Source organism: Seriola lalandi, unplaced genomic scaffold, assembly GCF_002814215.2.
Source record: "Seriola lalandi dorsalis isolate HSWRI2012SDOR001 ecotype SW California unplaced genomic scaffold, Sedor1 jcf7180002054606, whole genome shotgun sequence".
Taxonomy (NCBI): domain Eukaryota; kingdom Metazoa; phylum Chordata; class Actinopteri; order Carangiformes; family Carangidae; genus Seriola; species Seriola lalandi.
The window spans coordinates 3,202,083-3,224,158 of record NW_019525159.1 but is presented as its reverse complement, the minus strand read 5'-3'; the positions used below and the strand labels follow the sequence as shown (position 1 = coordinate 3,224,158).

Below are 22,076 nucleotides of genomic sequence, written 5' to 3'. Positions count from 1 at the left end.
TGCAGTTAATGTGTGCGCTATTAGCAAGGTGCTGAATCAACTGTGTGATGCTGAGCCTGTGAATGGCTTAGGTAAGTGCAGAGCCCTGCAATCCCCGCTGCTCTACCCATATTTTCTGGCAGCCTTGGTGCGCAGGCAGAGTACACACATGCACACACACACACACACAGACACACACACACACACAGAGACACACACACACACACACACACACACACACACACATATACAGCATTCCCTGTGGGCTCACAACAAGCAGATGCAGCTGGAGCACAGAGCAGCCCGCACTAGTTCAGTCCTGTGTCACCCATGTGCAGCATAATAAGGGGAGAGGGATGGGGAAGGTGCATAAACACTGTATGCAGCACCAGGCGGAGAAACCCACTCCATGCTGAACCAACAGCTTCGATCTGCAAACTGTACCAAACAAATCAAACCCCCCTTTTTCTCCACCACCCCTTTCACTGTCTGTCCACAAATCTTCTTTACCTAACACCTGCTCGATTCACTGTCATTTGCTGTGAGTGCAAAAATCAAACAAAGAAGATAAATGTAAATGGGGAATAAATATCCTGCATGCAGGTTAGGTAAGTGCTGCTCCTGTTTTTGTTTTTTTTTGTTTTTTAGATGTCGTCACCATAAAAATCTTTGAATAACTCAGTGTAGATGTCTTTTTGTGAGCTCCTGGCTCATTCGATTGCATCATTTTAAAGGCATCTAAGGTTGGTTGAAATGGAAGTGAAATAATCAAAACTGATCTGGGACAAAGATCCACTGCTCTGCTACATCATGATGGAGTCCAGTGTCTTACTTACTTTCTCAATTAAAAAAAGAAAAAAAAAATAGAACAATATGAGATATCTTCCAATTTTCCACCAGGCCACTTACATTGATAGGAGCAATAATAGAGAATAAAAAATGATCTGCTATCATCCACAGACCAGTGCTCTCTATCAGCTGTCTTTCTTATCGATTTAGGAGCAGCCCTTAATATTATTGATTTTGGAGCATTTCAAAATCTTTATTGGCCTCTATGGTATTTCTTTCATTTCGGTTTGTCTAAAGCTCAGACTCTGCAGGTTGTCTTTTTTGAAGGCAACACATCTGCATTCTCAAGGTTTGTTTGATTCAGACCACTCGGTTCAGTGAGCCTTTCCTCATTTTCATTTCATGCAATCCCTTGTTGATAACTCCTTGATACAATCCAGACTTTACACATTAGAGCAGCAGCAACAGAAACAGGTGAAAAAACACTTAAAAAAAGAAAAGAACATTGTGTTTTGAACATCAAAAGATAACTGATCTGTTTCATCAGTAAATCAGTTAAAAACTGAGACGCTATCCAAGCTCTCTCATAGTTAAGAGCGAACATTTGTGATATCTTTTTTTAATTAAAAAAAAAAAAAGAACAAATTGATCCTTTCATATTGAAATCAAAGCATCATCCATGAAACGGCATGTTTTAACGTCACTGGCATGTACAAACGGATCCATTTGTTCCAGAAATGATTACTGCTGTTCACTGCTCTCCCACTGCTCCATTTCCACACTCAAAGTTCCATCTGATGGAAAATACCAGCATTAAGTGTCTTAATGGTTTTGGGTCACCAACAGATGCCAGAGCGGTTTCATTATTCTAGGTACTTGTTAACTGTTTGATATTCTGATGAGGGATTTTTGTTTTTTGAAAAATGAAAATATAAATATAACATGAAAAACGAAAAAGTGAAAATAAAAAGAGAGGCCTCAAGCAAGGATGTCTGCTCTCCTTTGTATTCGTTTTAACCATCGGCTCATTCAACTCATTAAAACCAAGCAGGATCATTGGCATCTCAGCCAGAAATAAAGACGTTATCACCCAAAATATTTGCGGCCCACATGAACTAAATTTCTTGGGAATCCATCCAGTATAATTTGTTGAGATAATTTCACAAAGAAACACAAAAAGTCAGGGGATCGCTAAATACAGTAGAATTGATCCTGTGGGAACCATGAACATCTGTACAGTTTCCTCCATCCAGTAGCCATGTAGCTATTCTTGCTAAAAATAAGGTTGGCATATTTATAGTTTGTCACAAGTATGAACAAAGGGCCAGAAGCAATGTGAGAGCAATGGATGATTTTAACTCACTGATCAAATCAACTGAAGGATATGAAACCATTCCTCCACAAGAATGACACATATACATACAGTATTCATGCAATCTAACCTCTGGCTTTTCTTCCATATTATCCATATAGATTTTTTTTTGTTTTTTTTTAGCCCTGGAAATTCTCCAGATAAGAACATCAGTCATCACTTCTGTCTGAATTTGTAAAAAATAAAAAAAATAAATAAAAAAAGATGTTATTTCAAACTTGTTCTTCGCAGAGCCGTGCATGGTTCTGTCAAAACAAACAAGAAGTGAAGTAGAAAGAAACAGAAACCTGCATATAGGTGACTGGGAGTTGGTGTGAGATGGCAGGGGATGACACTTCAGTGCCAGAGCTGAAAATGTCACTTATGATGGATGAGACCTTTTTATACTTAAAATGAATTACACTGGCTTTATTGACATTTTCCAAGGGTATAATTTACAGAAATTACTCAGACTTTATTACACTTAATGTTACAAAATGTCAGCTATATAGATCTGTGAGCCAAAATGAATATTTCACTCATTATGAGCCTCTTCCTACTCTCGAGCTGGTAAACCGTACCTGATACAATCTCGCACTCATTCTCCTCTTTTACAACAGATTGCGCACACAGACTCATGAAATGGGTCAAAAACACAACTTCTTCTTCAAGGACTTCCCTGTGCATCATCTCTGCAGGCTGAAGAGAGAAACTGCTTCTCTTCTTTGCATCTTCTCTGTGACACAAACAGCCTGTATCCTACTTGTTAACAAGGCTTGATATTACTGGTATGTTGGTGGTGGTACTGGTTTCCAGGTACTGTGAAGACCCGGTGGGATTTATCTCTAAACAGAAAATACAAAGCATGAATTAATTCCATTAAGAATATACAAACTGAGAGAGTCATGATATAAAGCAACTACCAACGTAACTTGAACATAACTAACACTCATATTTTGCAAGGTCTAAACAACAAAAGAACTCATATCACACTCAGTCAAACAACTGTGACGAGGAGAGCCTGGGGTTCTGCTGCAGGTACTAAGGAGCTTTCACCTGAAGTCAATCCTCCTTATAACCTCTGATTCCTCCAGCCCCTCCTCCTTCCTGCTCCTCCTGAGGCAGCTCCTCCTCTGAACCTGCTCTTCACCACACTACTCAGTTACACACATGTTGCAGCGTGCAGTTTTCACTGAACTGATTTTAACTTCTAGGCATTAGCATGTGCTTGTAGTAACCATCCCACAGTCATAACTCAGTCCTTCCAGTTAAGTGGCCAGTTCTAGATTGATCACCTCTATCTCCCCTTTGTGCGCCCTGACACACCAGCTGCCTTCACCCAGCCTGAGTGTTCATCCACCATCCTTCAGCAACATCATGTGTTGACGCACAACACCTCACTGGCTTTATTGTGGTCGCCATGAGTCTTGTCAGCTCAGTATCCCTATAATAGCCTAATCTGCACCCCCACTGTGTGTCCTTAATGAAGCAAGGCGGACAGGAGGAGGTCTGGGTGGGGGGCTGGGTGTTCTGGACTTTTATGCAGGAAACTGGAGCTTGACTTGTGTCACAGTCCTGCATTTAATTTTCTTTTTTTACCTGTAACAACAATCTTTTTCAACCTCAACCATAATCTTATCTATAGTTGCCGTGCACAGATATTGTAGAAAGAAGCTACTTTTAAAACAGCGGGATTGAACGTTATCTGAGATTTTGCACAAGGGCTTACTTTTTATGCTTCAGTTCAGCGTTTAATAGATCTGCTCCAGAATCCCTCACTTTGAAGCCTGTACATGTAGATTTTGAGCATTTCCAACTTTGGAAGTTAATTTCGGTTAAATGTCTGCTTTTGCGATTGTTCGTGTTTTCTCCATGGCAACCAAAAAACTCTTTGCTGATTCATTCTTTGACTTCTGGTTGATTTCTTTTAAATCTTACATACTCATATAGTTCGCTACTTTCTATATGTGGTGCTCATTCATCCCCCCCAATTCAAATGCTCTTCATTAAAGTTCCTCTCCAGACATGTTTTAAACTGCGTCTTTCGCTCTCTGTACTGACAAGGTTTGTGGTGTCTCGGACAGAATAAGCTAAATGTTTGATCCTCAGTCAGACCCAAACTCAGATGAGGAGTGTCGTCTGCACCAAAATCGTCGATTAGCAAACATATCAGAACGTTTAACGTAGTGAGCATCTTTTATTTGTTTCATGCTGTTTGTTATCTCGCGAGTGGCAGTGGCCGACACAGTGTTTGTGGTTATGCAAATGCAAATTCTTGCTCTGTGTACTGACAAGGTTTCGGATTTATTTTGCATAGACCCCACAAATTGACTGGATTGGTTCCTTGGTTGTATGACGTATGAACCCCTGGCTGTTCAGATCCGTTTTTATGAGACTTCTCATTGGTTCACTGCAGTTCCAAGGTGGAAATTCGCAGCCATGGTGTTGACTGCTTAGTTCACTCATATACACATATACATGTCTTATTTTAAAAAAAAAAAAAACATCAAATGGACACGTTAAAAAGGTTAAAACATCGGAGGGGGTCTTTAATGAATACTAAGTGTGCCTCAGACTAATGAAATATGTTTGTTCAGGCTTGTAATTCAGGATTCTTGATATTAAGGCTCATCAAGCTCTTTCAGTAGCCACGCAGGGTCTGTGGATGGAGGCGGGAAACTGTACCAGGACAGGAAATGACTCAACATAGAAAGAAAATTATTACCTATCATTGCTTTCACTACTTTCTCTGGACAATACCAGGAACACATAACAAAGGCCATAACAAAGAACCTGAAGGACATGCAGGAAGTGTGTGCACACAAAGGATGTGCACTGTGTTGATAATAGCTGCCATAAATATAATGAGAAGCTGGAGTTGGAGATTTGATGTTTAAAACTAGCTGCAATGAAAAATTGAAATTGTAAATACCTTGTCTCCATGTGCCTGAGTGTTTGAAGAAATGTTCTTAACTGAAGAACATAGAAAGAACATGCTGACGACATGAATAGTGACTGACACCATGAGACATGTCCCATTGTTCTTTAACTCAAGTATTCGTACGATTGCAGGGATCGAGACTTTCAGGCAGGTTAAGAGACTCGCTGAAGAGCCAGTAGTTTGGAAAATTCTGCATACAATCATTCTAATAGCACAAGTTCTTTGGTTCTTGGAAAAATGAGACACCCTCAGTGGAAATTGGTATAGTCTTTGTGTTGCTTTCAATTCATATTCTGTGTGCCCAGGTCAGATAAACAGAGTTTCAATTTGAAACTGCCTCCGCAGACTTTTTGTGTTAGTTGAAAATGTTATGACCTTCATGTTCCACCACAATCCACCCATACTCCTGTTGTACTTTTTTTTTTTTTTGCTTTTACGCTCTGCTCCTATCACCTGACCTGAAACCATTCACACACACCCACACACACACACACACACACACACACACACACACACACACACACGTACATGAAACAATTTTCTCTATGTAAACAGCAACAATAATTCCTACTCTACTGAGAGTACTGGTGAATATGAAAGTGCAAAACAGACACACACACACACACACACACACACACACACACACACACACACACTTATGCATCCACACACACCTCAGCTGTATTTGTAAATAAGGCTGTCACCGTTGTTCAGATGATGAAGCTCTTTGTCATCACAGCAGTAACTGGATAGTAAATAGCCTCTACTATGTGACAGAGATGAACGTAATTATTGCGGCCTATTATATATAAACACTGGGATGAACAGAGGGTGCACAGTGCAGTGTAATAAACAGGATCTGTCGACGAACACCCACAGAGAAAAAGACATGTTACATTACAGTGTGTGCGGTTCTGTATTAATTGCAATGTAATGCCCACACAGCCTTTGGCGACCAGCAGGGCATTTTCACATCCTATTTCCTGTGGACTCAGTGCAAATTTTTGTCCTAATTAAACCCCCGTGCTGCCCACCTCTGCTCTGTTCAGACTGGCATGTGCATCCGAGGCTAATTTAATTTAAGGCAGAGACTAAACATCTATGAAGCGTTTACAAAAGAAAAAAAAAATGGGAGACTGGTGCCAGTGGCGTGTTGTATCTCAGATGGCGCTGCCACACAGAGTGCATAATAACTCTGGAAATACCAGGAAAGGTCACCAAATCGGCTTCAGAAGAGAAAGGTCACCTTTCCTTTTTCATATTCAAAGAGGGGCTACACATTTAAGTTAAGTGCGGACAAACTGCTCCATTTGCATGAAGTGAACCTGAAGTCTGTGTATAAATGCTGCTGTTTCTGGAAGGGATCCTGTCAGATCGAGAGTTTGCCCTCAGACTATAAATGACAAAGCAACACCTGACGTCCTGGCTCTCACATCGACTAACTGCTGCACCCCCTTGGCGAGCTACAGGAACAGCAATAGCTGGCAGTGCGGATCACACATATAGAAGACAACTTTTCCTGAAGCGGCACTACAATGCATCCGTCCGCTGTGATTTGACAAATAATGTAAATATTATAAAACATGCCCCCCCCCCCTCTGAGGCAGAAAACAACACAGGGTTGCCATTAATCCAACTGCTTCTTGTCAAGTGTCACTGCAGCGAGTGCTTAATCACACCAACAGAGAGCCCAGAGAGGAAATGAAATGCATCAGTGGCACTGCAGCTGAAAATGACAATCAGCCAGTTCAGCGATGCCTCTGATGATCAGGCATATCAATGAGCTGAGAAGAAGAGACTGAGAGAGAGAGAGAGAGAGAGAGAGAGAGAGAGAGAGAGAGAGAGAGAGAGAGAAGGAGAGAGATACACCCACAGCTACAGAGAGAGTCAGCGGCACAAATGTAGGTCAGTCTGCAGCATCTGAAGGAGTATCATGAAAGATTTAGGTGACTTAGAGACTGATTAGAATGAAATCAGCTCATGTCAAGAGGTTATCATGAGTCCATATTCCTCACATGAAGCCTCGCATGTTTCAAGATTCTGAGAGGATCCATGGCAACGCAGAGGAGTGTGTGAAGCCAGAAGCAGGAAACACTGAGTGTGATTGAGCTATTGAACAATAATCACAGGTTATCAAGTTGTTATTATAAGGTGTAACTTGTGAAGTAACATTGCTTTTGGCAATAACAGTGACAAGACTGGAAACTAATTGTGTTCAGAACATTATCATTGGTAGCTAATCAGGGAATACACACAAAATAATTTTGGGTAAAGGTTATGTTCTGTAAGAAATTTTCTACTATTGTAATGTTAGTTTAAAGAGTCAGTTTACCCAAATTGCAAAAAAAAGAAAATACAACTCATTTCAAATTTTTCTCACTGTTTTTTTATTATTATTATTTGTCCAAGTTTAGATATTTCTGACCGTCTGAAATTTCTCATTTTTTCAAGTCTGTCTTGATACACAATTCACATTCTTAAATATATGATGAAAGAGTTGTTTTTCACTGCAATTATTCCTCCAATCCGTTGTGTCAGTTAAATATAATAACAATATTATTATAAAATAATAAAGTCTTTTTTACTATGAATTTCTCTCTGTGTTATTAACCCCCCCACCAAAACAAGGAAACACTGTCCATGGAAATACATAAGACAGTTTTCATTAAAATCACTCTCTACCCTCTCTATAAAAACAGTTGAACTGTGTTTTGATGTTAAATTTTGCATTACATTGAGATGGAGGCAGAAATCTGAGAGATGGTTACCTCGTAAATTGGGGCAAATGAGCCAAAACTATCTGCATGGACACAGACCTTTTAACTAATGTTTAATGTTTAGCATGTGTCATATCGTATAGTTGCAGCTTGGGATATAATTGAGATAAATATAATGAGAGTATGAGGACAGCAGCCTCTTCTAAGACATGCATGTATTTGTTATGAGGTAAACATAGTAAAAATAGCATGATGCAAGATGGGGGGGCTTCTCAGACACCACTATTTGCAAAGAGTACTTTTGATCCACTCCTCTAACTCAACAACCTGCAATCCCTCTTTGCACAGCAGCCCTGTCATTACCATCATTGCCATCTTTCCCCCAGCTACAGAAACTAAGATAAGTGTGTGTGGGGGGGGAGCAGGATAGGGGGAGTGCAAAACAACAAGAGGGAGAGTAAAGGAAGAGAAAACATCAGATCATCCAAATGCCTATCCTGCTATGGAGTATTTTCTACAACATCAGCTTGTGTAAGTGCTTTTTTTTTTTTTGACTTAGTCCCACACAGGAAAAAGTCAAGACTGTGCTGGATTTAAAATAGGAGAGTGATTTCTATGAGAGAACAAAATAACACTGACACTTCAGCACCATAATCTCCCTGTGAAAAACAACAACCTATACTTCAACAATACAAGAATAACAGAGTCTATGGGGCAAAAAGGTAACAGGTATGTATTAGAAAATATATATTTTTAATTTAATTTCTGTTCTTTTGGGAATTTGATGTGTCTGTTTCTTTGTGATGATGATGATGTGCTTCTTTCTCTCTATGATGAACACTTTGACAAAAAGGAAACTCATCGGTGCTTCCCTCACTCGAACTGACAATGTGAAGATCGTGGGAAACTTTTGATGGTTCAGACAAAGTTTCAAAGACTTGACAAGTGAGAAAACGACACATCGCAGCCAACATCTGGTGAGGAGTAAGACGGAGACGCTGCCCAGGTCTACGACGACAGCTTTATCAATATTTAAAATGATTGATCACAGGAAAAGTTAGAAATGTATCTTCTTAGCTTTACCGCCACACAGCTGCTGAGTGCTGAGTCTCCACCTCTCTGTGGTGTATTGTGTATTGTTTTAATAAAACCAAATTCACAACATAGTTGTTCTGGTTCTTCTGTTTCTGTTGTCGGACAGAAACAGATATAAAGTAATGATTGAATCGCACCTCATAAATATTACATGTCAACCAGCAGTCTCTCCGAAGCCGCTGCACTGCTGTGATAAAAACCTTATTTTATGATCACAACTTCATCTGACAAAATCAACAGCAACAGCAACACAGGTTCTTGCTCTTGAACACAGTAAAACACTAAGTCAGCATTTTAGGATTTATCCACTCTGCAGACCCATCTGGAAAAACTTGTTTTTTGCATGAGAAAAATGCTGCTTTAGACAAGAGGCTGAAACCGACAGAAAAAGATGTGTTCTTAAATTTAATTAGCTTCATGTGGACATACAGTAATAGGTACGGACAGGAGAAACTGTTTGAGCTCACATGTTGGCACGTGAGTGTCGTTTAAAGAAGGCGTTGGAAAAACTGCAAACTTATCCTTTAATACGCAGGCTCCTTTTAAATTCAAGTTGAAACCCTGAACACTTTGAAAAGGGATCAGACACATAGTCATGGATGATCAGATCTCACTATCTCACTAGGTCTTTTATGTTTTAGTTTTTTTTCTTGTTGAGCTGAGTGTATTGTTATAAAGCTGAGCAGTGCTAACTTTATAGCATAGTGGTTTTTGGTATTGGTTGACACTAAATGCAAAGAAAATATATAATAGATTAAAAATAAAAATAAAAATTTAAAAGGTTTGTTGGGCTTTGATTCACAGTAACTTGAGGAGAGGAGGTTCATATGAGTGCAGCTTGTTCACGTCCCTCCTGGGTTTCTAAATAATAATAATAAAGCTTTGAATGCCCTGAATTGTCCTCATGCTTCTCCTCTGAGTTCCTCACTGTCGTGTTCTCAGTCTCAGTTTCATAGAATCTGAAATCTTGATAGACATTTTTTGGCAAGAACAACTGTTCTAATGACTACTGAACAATGCGTGTTGCTCTCTGGCACACTTCCTTTTTTCTTTTCTCTTTTTTTTTTTGGTCAGGCTCCAGATCTTTTGTTGTTGTCAGATCTTTAGCTAAGCTCGTGAGAATGAGTCGGTTTTAAATCCCTCTGAATTTACCAGTCTGGTGAGAGATCTGTCAGTTATTCAGCTGTGATGTGAATTTCCTGCCGACACTTTAAATCAGTCGGGCCTTTCAAGCTCTCTCGTCATATCTGCGTGTCCACCTGCTGTAAGCTCAGGTCCGACAATAACTCACATGAAAAGCTCCAACCTCAGAGTAATTAACTGTCTAAACAAAAATGTGTTTTCTATCATGGCTCAAAGAAGGACCTGTCTTTAAAAATATTTCCATGAAAAAGAATCTGAATGACACAGCCAGACCTGGGAGTGAAGGCCAGCCAAAAGAGCATTTGATGCAATCTGAAAAAATAAAAATAAAATGCAAAAATGTGTCAGTGGATTCCTCATCTGAGCTCTCTGAAATATTATTACTTTAATGTGGAAATATCTGTAGTGATCATAACCTGCTGTGTAAAAAGGAACTTTTCAAGAGCAAGGCTCGTTACAGCGCCTCCATCGACGACGTCCTGTTTCCAGGCATTTTACACACAATAGCATCATCTACTGGAGCAGGCTGCCCCACTGACATCACACCACCTTCTGAAACTGGTCACTAGAGGGCGCTATATACAAATTCAATGCAGAAACTGCCATTGCAGAGCGGGTTAAACCGCTCCACCACAGAGCTGCATTTAAACTCTCTATCACGTCATAATTTCATTTTCTTCCCAGCAGTGCTGTACAGATGTATGCAATTGTTCATTGTAGCCGTTTTAAAAGTGAATGATTGTACTTGTTAAAATACATTTGGGCTCTTTCTCCTTAACGCATGTCATCTGTCGAGTTATCAGCTAAAATTATTTTGTGATTTGGAAGAAAAAAAAACTAGAGTGCAAGTGTAATATCTTTGAAGCAAGACTGATAATCAACAGCAAAACACAATTTTCCCTTTGCTGCAGAAGTGTAATCCTTCACTGACAGCCATTCATACCAGAAATAAGATTAAAACAGAACTGAAAATTACAAAATAAGTTTATTCATATAAACAACTACAAAAATCTATTAAATAAGGGGGTTTTTTTTCGGCAGGAGGAAAATTTGATGGTGTGGTATAACATAGTTTCACAAAAGCAATATCAAAACATGTACAAACAAATAATAAGTTAATCTGTAGTTTTCACATAGCTCTTCCGCTTTGACTGAGTTTATAGAGCTCGCTCTGTTTGTAAGAGGAGGCACAACTATCCTGAGATTCACCGGTTTTCAGATTTGGTCAAACTTACATGACTTTTGCAAGAATATTTCCGAGTTTATTCTTTATTTGTTTCTCACACCTACTCCCACACAGGAAAGTCCCAAATGGCCTCTTATTTACAAAGTATTTTGGAGCTGTGAGAACTGAGACTAACACTGCATAGATGATTCATTCACACCATCAGAAGTTTTTTTAATTTTTATTTTTTTATTTCAGGGCTCCCAGAGCGACTGAGTCCTTCCCCTCAGAAGAGTACGTGAGCGAGGATCGTTTTGTGTTGGCATATGAGGCGTAGGAAGGGGCAGAAGACGTGGAGGAGGAGGGTAAGCGGGGCAGGGTGGATGTAGAGGAAGGAAGAGGTTGCGTCTGTCTGTCAGGATGGCAGTAGGCCGGAGAGGAAGACCTGCCCTTGCTTTGCAGGCTGCTGCTGCTGCTGCTCTGCAGAGGAGAGCTGGAGGTTTTCGGGCCTCGAGTCAGAGACGACGTGGAGGAGCTGGAGAGGGGTGAGGTCCTCATGCCGTAACCAAGAATACCTGTGCTCATCAGAAACTCCCTGGAGCCGTAGGCGGGAGGAGTCGGTCCACGGGAGCCTGGAGTTCGGATGTTGTCCGGCGGTAGACTCCGCCTGCTGGGGATGTCATAGATCCCAAGGTCTGTGCCGTAGAGCGCCTGGGATCTGGCTTGGAGACGCAGCATCCTCTCCCTCTCCTCCATCTCCCGTCTCTCGTGGATAGATGCCATCATGGTTTTTGAAAAGTTGTCATAGCGCGCAGCAGCAGACATCTGAGGTGGCAAGCCCTGTGGAGCGAGATCACGAAAGCTGTCTCGAAGACTTTGAGAGGTCAGCTCACGCATGGTCAGACCTGGAGGGGGAACGTCTCGGGATGTTACGCTTTGGGTTGCGAGGTCTCTCGGCATCAGCCCTTGAAAAGCAGGAGAAGGGTCTCTTTGCATGAAACCTTGGAAGGAGGGCGAGTGATCCCTTGAGGTGAGACCCTGCAAAGAAGGTGAGGGGTCTCGAGGCTGAGGAGACTGTCTGGTGACGCCCATGAACACGGGACTGTAGGCGTGAGGAGGGGGCCTCTGCACCACAGTCCCATCTGTGCCCAGGGCCATAAAGTGAGGGTGGTAGCCGACTGGAGGCGCCCCTCTCTGAGCAAGGAACTGAGGTTCTGCAGGGTTTATTAGGTTATCATAGGTCAGGCTGCTGCTGCTGCTGCTGCTGTGGTTGGCCAGCAGGCTGGAGGAGGAGATGATGCCCAGCGGGGGATTGGATCCAAAACCATCAGCATGCATGGCCGGTAGCTGGGATTTGCTACCATGCCGACTGGCGTGTTTGAGGGTGAGGGAGCGGGAGTTGAGCGTCAGAGAGTTGAGCTGCAGGGAGCTGGAGGCGGTGCTGGTCTGGCGGGGAGACTGGACAGGTAGACCCACCTGCTGGCTGCCTCTCGCAGGGCTTTCTCTAGACTCAAAGCGGAGGTCAGGACTTTTGTTGCTCCCTTGCTGCTCTGATGTCCTCAGCAACTAAACAACACAATAAAAAAAAAAAGAGTCAGACATGGATCAAAACCAAGAGCTGGATATTAAGGATCAAACTCCTACAATCTGACTGAAAAGCACCTGCTCTGGTGGAATGGGTGATGAACCTCTGGATATGGCCTCCAGAACGGGCCGCAGCTGTGGCACAGTGGGAATGGATACAGGAATGATGGATTTGGTATGATGTCCCATCTCTGAAAAAGAAGTCACCATGAAGGATGTCAACAAATCCCATGAAAAGACATTTACAACTTCTGTAGCTAGTGGCGCATATGAATGAATCTTTAAATCTTTTTTAAAAATTGGATCAAAAATTGTTTTTAGAAATGCTACATACTTTCCTAAAACAGCAGGGCATTGTAGTTTTTAGTAAACTTTACTCAAACATGCATTAACAACACAGTGGCTGGGGACTACTTTCAGGCGTGGATTTATACACATTTGGTGCACTAGCCAGTATTCGCAGCACAATCTGTGTGTGGGGTTGACTCCAAGTAAAATACAGTGCCCATGTTCACCGCAATGAACAAACAGACAATACAAAGATAATAGTTGTTAGTAGAATCAATACATTGTTGGTGTCTGTTGACTTAAATACAGAATCTCACCAGACTTTCATTTACTCTGCAGATATATATCGACTTAGACTCGATGTTATGAGTATCTTTGTCACTTTACAAATACGAATACTGTGAAAATATTGCTGCAGGGCTGTGTCTGGTACATATCTGTCATTCTACAGTACCATCCATGGCAGCTATTTGGCCTTTCAGCAGGCTGTGGTCTGGTTTCGGTGGCAGTGGTGGTGGAGTTTTCAGCTGCTTGATGTCTGACAGCTCGACAGCTCCAGCTGAGGTCTGCTGGCGGGATACAAAAAAACAAAAAAACATCAGAGATCTAATTATATCCACTGACAAATGAGCGCACAATCTTTATATGACATGTGAGAAAATATTGACATGCTTGTACATACTTTATCCTGACTATGTATCCCGTTATCCCTGACTTTCACTGGCATCTGCCGGTCGATTTCCGGTCTCAGGAACGGAGGCTGAACATGGATGACCATTTTCTTGCAGGGCCTTGCTGTGTACCTGGTGTCACAGGACAGAAAGAGACAGCAGGGAGTTAGCCAATGTGCTATTTGGCTTCCCTTAAATGATGAAGATAAAAATAGGAAAAAAAAAATGGCTCTCACTTTGGAGAGATAGGACTGCAAACCAGATACTCAAGGTTGTTACAGCAGCCTCGTGTAAAAGGATTTACTCCACCTTGAAACTTCCCAGTGACCTGTGGGAGATAAAAGTGCACTTGTTAATGTCATTACTGTCCATGTCAATACACCATGTTTTAGACTTATACATTTATATTAGATAAATGCATCAGAATAACACTACTGTAGAGGTCGGCTTTATTGACATCATTTAATTAATATTAATTGATTGCTCCTGACAGTAGTTTAACATTTTGAAAATGAAATAAAAACTGACTTGTTCATTTGTGGTGCGCCCTCTGGACACCAGGTACAGGTGGAATCCAGTGAGACCCAGGACCGGGATAAGAAACAGCCCTGATATACTGATCACTACCAAACTGGAAACACTGATCAGGAAAACTGCTTCGCGTTAATCTCAATTAAATGAATATTTAAAGATATAAAAGCGCAGATAGATGCACGGACACAGTGCGAATAAGGATACGTGACAGTGCAGTGCAGCTTCCACAATTCGTCCATGTGGTGCAGGACGTATATGAGGCCGAAGGTGAAGACGCCGATCATGTGAACCGTCAGTGACAACAGAAACAGGAAGAAGTAGCGGTAGTTGCGCCTCCCAATGCAATTGTTCACCCAGGGACAGTGGTGGTCAAAGTCCTGGGAGGAGATAGTGGGAATAAAAAAAGGAAATAAATTCACCAAAGCAACATCACGTACATCACTCAGCCTATATATGAAATATTTTGCACAACAGATTCACTGGTGGCTCCGTCGCTTGTAGAATGTCCACACTGCTTTCTAAATACACTGCGCTCAATAGAGGCTGAACTGTTTTTCAAATTGCATTTCTACTGAGACTACAAAGGATCTGAGAAAAGGATTAACCTGATTAATGAGAACTCTCTCCCCCTCCATCACACTCTGTCCATCATTCACTGCAGAAATCCTCCTTTATTGACTTTCCCCACACACACTGCTAAGCTCGCTCAAACACTGTTCACGTTTCTCTCTGATCTGTCCACTCATGCATTATATTATCTCACTCTTACCACTCACCCCCCCCATTTAAATTCCCCCATGTTTGTCGTCACCCTCCCCTGTATCTAGTATTCTATAACGTGCCCCTTCTCCCCGCTAGTTTAAACCTTTCCACGCTCTCACCTCCACACAGTGATCGCAGACGCTGCAGTGCGAGCAGCGCGGGGGTCTGTAGAAATGACACGAAGCGCACCACTTCATCCGCACCTGGACGCCCTTCACGTCCACGTTCTTGTACAGCGGCGCGCGGAACTCATCGTCTTTGTCCTCGTCTTCATTAGCTGGAAAACAGTCATTGCGAAAATTGACACTTCCACGAATGAAAGAAAGAAAGTTCTTTCTCCTACCGTAAGCATAATGTCACTTTGATTACGAACCCATCGGGAGAACACCGGCATCCATAAAGGTTGCCATGGTGAAGTTGGCCAGCACAAAAAGGAAGAGGGTGGCACAGCATGGTGGCACAGCAGGGCAGATGGTCACAGCCAGCCACGGGCATCTGAATACACACACACGCAGGAGAAGAAAAATTAGGAAAACTGTTTCCTGCACTTGTCACTGAGTGTTCATTCAAAGCAGAATCCATGATGTAAATCAAGTGCTTGACGGTGTCTCTGAGCCGAGCACGTATCCATCACTTGGAGGTTAATGTTAACACAAATCAGCGCTACGACAAAGACTTTAAGGGATAACCTTCATCAACCTATTTATCCTGAGTGGACCTGTGGATCCCAAAAGTACTTGTTTACAGTGTAGGCTAAGCATGAATTAGTGTGCGTTCACCAAGTGATGCACAAACTGTATCTGTGTCACAGAGTGAAGCAGGTCTGGACACATGCAGGGCAGCAACTAATGATTATTTTCGGTATCGATTCATCTGTTGAATATTTTTTCAGATTGATCGGATGAGTCAGAGAATGGTGAAAGAAAATTGGATTTCTTCTTTGACAAATGAACAGTTCAAAACTAAAAGATATTCACAATACAATATAAAACAGACACATTACTTTTGTGTTATGACCAAAAAGCCATTGGAGGACTGTGTAATGTATTGCTGCACTGATACTGGGTTTTTTTTTAGGCCATTACTGTTACAGATATTTGTGAACTATAAAAATAGTGATATATCGGCTGATGGTACATTTTCTTTTTACATAAACACATAACATTAACAATGTTGATACAGAGACTTGTGGTTTTGTTTTTGTTTTTTAAATGGTGATCAACATTATAAGTGGAAGATTTTGCAGTTTAAAACGTACACTAGTCCATCCTCTCTGGTGGTTAAACTATGTAACGGTGACACTGTTTCTACATTACTTCAGACCACATTGATAATAGTGTGCTGCAGATTCTTGTCACTTATCAGCCGACTTATACACCAACACCATATATCTTCAATAAACTGATATCTGTCATTATATGCGCCTGGCCAGTTTGTTTGAATAAAGTTTGGCGCAGTACTATAATAAGCAGTCAAACAGCCATAATAATGTCATCCAGTTAGAACAAGTTTTACATGAGTGAAGGCGCAAGAAGATGAAAGAAAAAAGTTTCAAGAAATTCAAATAAGTGGAGCTTGAACTTTTAATGTTTTTAATCACACAAATAGATTTTTTTGAATGTTATAAACTATACTGTACTAAAAAAACTAATGTGAAGCTTTTTGTTTTTTAAATCACAGTATTGATCTTTGTGCCCTGTCAGGAATTTAACCAGTAATCTTTTTATGTGCCCTAAAATCTTAGAGAACCATCACTTATCTCTTCCACCAACCCAGTGTGTGTATTTGTGTGTGTGTGTGTGTGTGTGTGTGTGTGTGTGTGTGTACGTGTGTACGTGCTGAACTATACTGAATGGGAGTATGATTATATCTCTACTGTGTGAGATTAGAGGGAGGGGCAGTGTAATCAGGTTAGGGTGGTAGACAGAGAGAAAAAGATTCACTGGATTATATTAACAGTGTTTGATTGAACATCATGTTTAACCTACATATAGTGTATGGGAATTTTCAGTTTGAATTTACATGTTACAGTTTTTGGTGTGGTATCAGTATAGGTACAGATAAAGAATAAAATATCATACATGCTCTATAGCACTGTTGAACAGAAACTGTTTGTGAGGACCAGAAAATGTGGAATACTAGTTACTTTTTTTCCATACAAATTATTCAGATATGAGGAAGTAGTGAACCATAAACACATACAAGTGATTAAACACAAGTTTGATCAAAAGTAGAAAACACTAACAACATTTAAGAGTCATCTGCCTCAACTATGCGCTTCATCCCAGTGCAGCTCCAATCCCCAAACCCCCCGGCTGGTTTTAGTCTGATGGGGGAGGGGTCCACCCCCCACCCACACACACACACCTCCTCCCGAGAGGAATGCCTGCTGATGCCGTGCCAGATGCAAACCCAGTAATCCCTGGGATTATGAACTCTGGATTACAGACCATTTCTGCCAGTCCGGTGCATTGTGGATGCCTCACATTAGATGCTAAACACATAGAGCGTGCAGTCAAGGCTCATCATATATCACAGTACACCGCTATACACGGTACACCATGAGATAAATCCAATCGATTCACTTAATGGCCGTGTATAACTGCACAGGACCCCCTCGTGCAAGTGATGTCGCCACGACATTCACAGGCTCTCTTCAGTAGATGAGGAAATATTGGAAGTAGGACAAGAATTTCTTTGTAGATTTTTTAACAAATTTAGCATAATGAAATTATAAGAATCTTCAGAAGCAGTGAACATGTGATAAAAAGATTAAGGACCCCACCCACCCCCCCACCCCTAAGGCTGCTATTCAGGATTTGTGTCCAAGTTCTTCTCACTAAATAAGGTCATGTTTGACATGTGCTTAAATTGTCATAGCTGATCACTTATATTAAGCTGGGAAAGTGGAGCTGGTTAGTTAAACATGTATCATAGATAGATAGATAGATAGATAGATAGATAGATAGATAGATAGATAGATAGATAGATAGATGGGTCTGACTTCTTGTGGACAACACTACACAGTGGGCGCCTCTGCATGGATAGTGAGCCCACATCATTGATCTGAGACCATCTGGACCGCGGGGAGAGGCAGTTCATTACACTGCAGCGTGGCAAGACAAGCCCCACCTAATGAAACGGCCCAGGCAGAGCTGCATTAATTCACACGGAGCAGTAAGCTGCTCTCTGCAATCTGCACACTGCCCACGTCCCCGCAGTGGGTCAGTGGCACAGCAGACACACCGCGCAGTTGTCGGTCGGAGTGAGCAAGTTCACTACAGGCTGGCAGCCAGGGCTCCTTTTGTGTGAAATATTGTAGCAGTTAGATAAGTGACGTCATTGTCAGGTGATACGTCAGATTTCTAGACACAACATCGGAGCAGAAAACGCCGGCGGTGAATAAATAACCACCGACTGTACAATAAATCTCCACGTGTGCGCACAATGTCGTGGGTTCAACCTTTTTTTTCACATCATCTGTGACTTGTGTCATCCAAATCTCATCTTTCCCCTGCAACAAAGATATGGACATTTTCTTTTGATGCATGCAAGCAAAGCCATCTAAGCTTTAAATCAGTAAAGAAAATGAGTGGAATAAACAGTAAGTGCACATTTAAAATATGGACTTTAATATGTTTCTGTTCTGAACACATAGTTTGCTTAGATCAACTGCGTTCAGTGCTTACACTATAACTGACAATTTCAGCACTTCAACTGCGACTCCCATACAACATTTCACATGCAAACAATCAACATTTTATGACATTTTAAACTCTTTGCAATCTATACTAGCAATTTTCAGCATGAGCAAGCACATTTTATTTTTTGAGGTTCAAAATATATTTTCGGTGTTTCAAACTTTACTCAGTAGATAAGGGAGAGTCTGAGCAGAGTTAAACTCGATTAGCAAGGGACATTTTTCTTGGTCCCTCTGATGTCTTTGGGCTTTGTTTGGGCGTAGTCTGACCTGTCTGAGTTTAACAATGCACAACGCCGGCAGCGCTAACCCAAACAAAAGTTCACGGTCAGGGGGAACAAAAGCAGGAAACCGGTAACTGATGAATTTTATCAGGGAAGAGGAAGACAAAAGAGCCTCTACAGTTCTAAAGGTCGTTCTATGACTCTACCAATCCTGCAGTAGAAACAGAAATGGGGAAATGCATGCTTGTACTACTAATGCATACAAATAGGCCCCAACAGTGATGATTGCATTACCAGGGGGCTGGGACTTTAAATGTATAACTTGACTGCAGGGTTGAGAATCGTGGTTTATTTTGTCTGCAGTGTTAAAATAAAGGGTCAAAATAAAGTGTTCATGAATATAAAAGGTAACAATAAGAGAAAGATGTGCACTTTTGAACAAAAGTATTGACACAGCATGAGTGTGCGTGAGAGTATTCCAAGCACAACACTTTAAAGGATGCACGGCTGACATTCACTGACTAATGTATGTTCCTATGATTCACACTATCCAGGGTAACGGCCAGGGTGATGTTATGGCAGATGACAAGCGATGTCCTTTTGACTCAGTGTTACCAAGTCTGGGCTGAACAGAGCAGTGGCACCTGCCCATCTCAGCTTTTGGAGGAAGGGAGTCACTCCAGCTGCAGCGGCTGACTTGGCAGATGCACAGGATATCAAGGAAGTTATTGCTCATATCAGAAAACTGTGATATTCAGTGGCAGCTGACTGACACTGACTTTCTGCCAATGTTCTCCTGAAGAGAAAATGTTTCCAACTTCCTGCTTAAAGCTGATATGAATGGTCTTTAGATCTACTGTACGGACTTCAATATAAAGGCAAATAGACACTCGCTCGACTAGTTTGGTGGTCAGCTAGAGGGTGAGGTTTTTAACTATTTTATTTTTAAGGTCAATAAACGGTAAAGCCATGAGGTCAGAAGATTTTAAGCTCTATTCTACTGGATTGTGTTGATTAAAAAACATTTTCACGTCATAAGGTCATTTCAGCTCAAATGCAACCCTCGTCCCATAAGACGCAGATTCATCACTCGTTCGTTCAATCATTTGCAGTGTCCTGGTTTTGCTGGTTTAGCACTGCAGTCCCAATTAAGCGATCTCTTTTCAATCCATCACGTCAGCAGGCCATTGATTTTTTTTCTTCTCCTACAGAGTATAGATGTAGTTCATCGGGATTTCTCCACCAACCTGTTTCTGAATGCAAAAGTCTCATGACCGTGGCAAATAGACAGCTGTCAAGTTGTCAAATCAATTCCATTTTGACATATCTTTATCTTCCTGTGTGGTGAAAGCTCCGATATTAAATATAAATATTAAAAATACAAATCAAATTCCTAGAAACTACATCTGCAGAGACTAGACAGCCCCAAAGGAGAGAGACGCTCTGTAATAAGAGTCATTAAATGTGTTGATATACTGATACTTTCTCGCTTTATATAGTGTAATCATAGCTTAGAAACTGAAATGAAAGCCACTGCAAGGAGGTTACAGTAAATGTGTGCTGATAGTAAATTCAAAGATCCCAGACTCCATTTTTCCCAGATGGGGGATCACATGGCATCAGCCAGAGGATCCTAATCCCACACTCCCAATCTGGTGTCAGATTCCAGTGGAAACGGTGCACCGCTGGAGAATACAGGAGAAACTAGGACAGATATGGTTGCGGAGGTGAAGGGTCAGTAGACTGGAATAGAATTGATGAGGTGGGAGCCTTCATACAATAAGTAGAGATCTGTTATGATATCAGATATGGATATCTGAGAGTGTTAAAATATCTGCTTTTTATCCTTTCTTTATATTTCTTTATGAAGGCCTACATACACTGAGTAAAGGCTTTGAAATACTGTATATAAATCAACCAGACCTGTAGTCATCATTTAAATTGGATTCTAGGGTTTTATAGGATATTGTATTTGGTTCTTTGCTGCATGCCAGTGGAGTCTCACAAATAGGTCCAAATAACGAGACACTTTTACCAAATGTTGTATTGAATTTCAATACGATCCTGACACAAACTAACGATGAATAAAAACAGATTTAAAAGGTTTTGCGGGGTGTGTATTTGATTCCCTCCAGATAAATTTATGACACATGTGGGTCAAAATGACATGCTGATACGTGCTGATTATCCCCTCAACTGTGCTTACTCTGAGTCCTGTGGGTGCTCTGGGCAGGCACCCAGAATGGCCCACACTTTGAGCCAACCAGGTCAGATGTTAGCCGCCCCTGCTGGGTCTCTGCCTTCACAGTGAAGTGAGGGAAGAGGAAGAAGAAATGGTGTTTGTTTTTTTTCTTTAACAGTATTTAAGCCTGTTTTTTTTTTTCTTAAAAATAATTTAGGATATAGAAAACTAAAAATCTAAAATTGGTGTAAAAGTGTAGAGTCAATATTATTAAATTTTGAGGGATGTTAGAGAAGAAGGTAACGCAAAACATTTTAAAAATGTTATAGTATCAAAATATAATTCCTCATGCCACAAATACAGAGATAGGCCTATTTGAATGAAGGATACCTGGTGGATGATGGTTGAAGAGTGATGGATGTCTGGATGAAACAGATGGATGGGTATGGATTCTCCGCGGAGCAAACCAACAGTGCATGTCACCAACTTTTCAATCCTTGCGGTCGCACTTACGTGAAGACGAAGAACAAGGAGGTAGAGCCGACCAGGAGGCAGGCGGCCGTGCACACCGGGATGAAGGCGCTGGGCTTCAGCGAGTCGGCGCCGCCGGCGGGCATCCTGCGTCCTCTCCTCCACACTCACCAGCGTCTCATACTAACGAACACACCGGAGGAGTGTTGTCGCTGTTATTTCTGTGTGTATCTCGGAAAACCCCCCCCCATAAATCACAGGTCGCCGGAAAACGAAAATCATAGTAAAACGGTGAAAAGAATTGAAGCTCCAAATGAAAAAAAAAAGGAAAAAAAAGAAAAGAAAGAAAACCGTGCAGATCTGAGCACAGTCCCGCAGCCCGTCCTGTCTGTCCCGGCAGGCAGCAGAGCACAGATGCCGCCTCTGGTTTATCCCAAAGGTGGAGCTTTTACACATGAATGACGTGAAGCAGCAGACTAC

General features: G+C 41.5%; 1 protein-coding gene across 3 annotated transcripts; it reads right to left on the bottom strand.

Annotated features, from left to right (window-relative positions):
• Window positions 1-10,981: 10,981 nt before the first annotated feature.
• On the bottom strand, window positions 10,982-21,999 carry zdhhc8a (zDHHC palmitoyltransferase 8a). 3 transcript variants are annotated; one of them, XM_087177504.1, is made up of 10 exons: window positions 21,516-21,999; window positions 15,393-15,514; window positions 15,139-15,296; window positions 14,462-14,634; window positions 14,252-14,354; window positions 13,960-14,051; window positions 13,735-13,855; window positions 13,507-13,621; window positions 12,843-12,955; window positions 10,982-12,746 (listed from the first exon to the last, which is right to left on the bottom strand). In XM_087177504.1, the coding sequence occupies exons 2-10, from the start codon at window positions 15,427-15,429 to the stop codon at window positions 11,430-11,432; spliced, it is 2,229 nt and encodes a 742-aa protein (XP_087033630.1). In that variant the 5' UTR covers window positions 15,430-15,514; window positions 21,516-21,999; the 3' UTR covers window positions 10,982-11,429. The 3 variants fall into 3 exon arrangements, with proteins under 3 accessions (XP_087033630.1, XP_023275222.1, XP_023275223.1); XM_023419454.2 differs by having other exon boundaries at window positions 21,639-21,999; XM_023419455.2 differs by having other exon boundaries at window positions 13,507-13,618; window positions 21,639-21,999.
• Between the last annotated feature and the right edge of the window lie 77 nt (window positions 22,000-22,076).

Coding starts and splice junctions, on each gene's coding strand:
- zdhhc8a (XM_023419454.2), bottom strand. CDS start 21,742: ATGCCCGCCGGCGGCGCCGACTCGCTGAAGCCCAGCGCCTTCATCCCG. Junction 14,635..15,138: donor TCTGCGATCACTGTGTGGAG/GTGAGAGCGTGG, acceptor ATCTCCTCCCAG/GACTTTGACCACCACTGTCC. Junction 14,052..14,251: donor GGCGCACCACAAATGAACAA/GTCAGTTTTTAT, acceptor TATCTCCCACAG/GTCACTGGGAAGTTTCAAGG.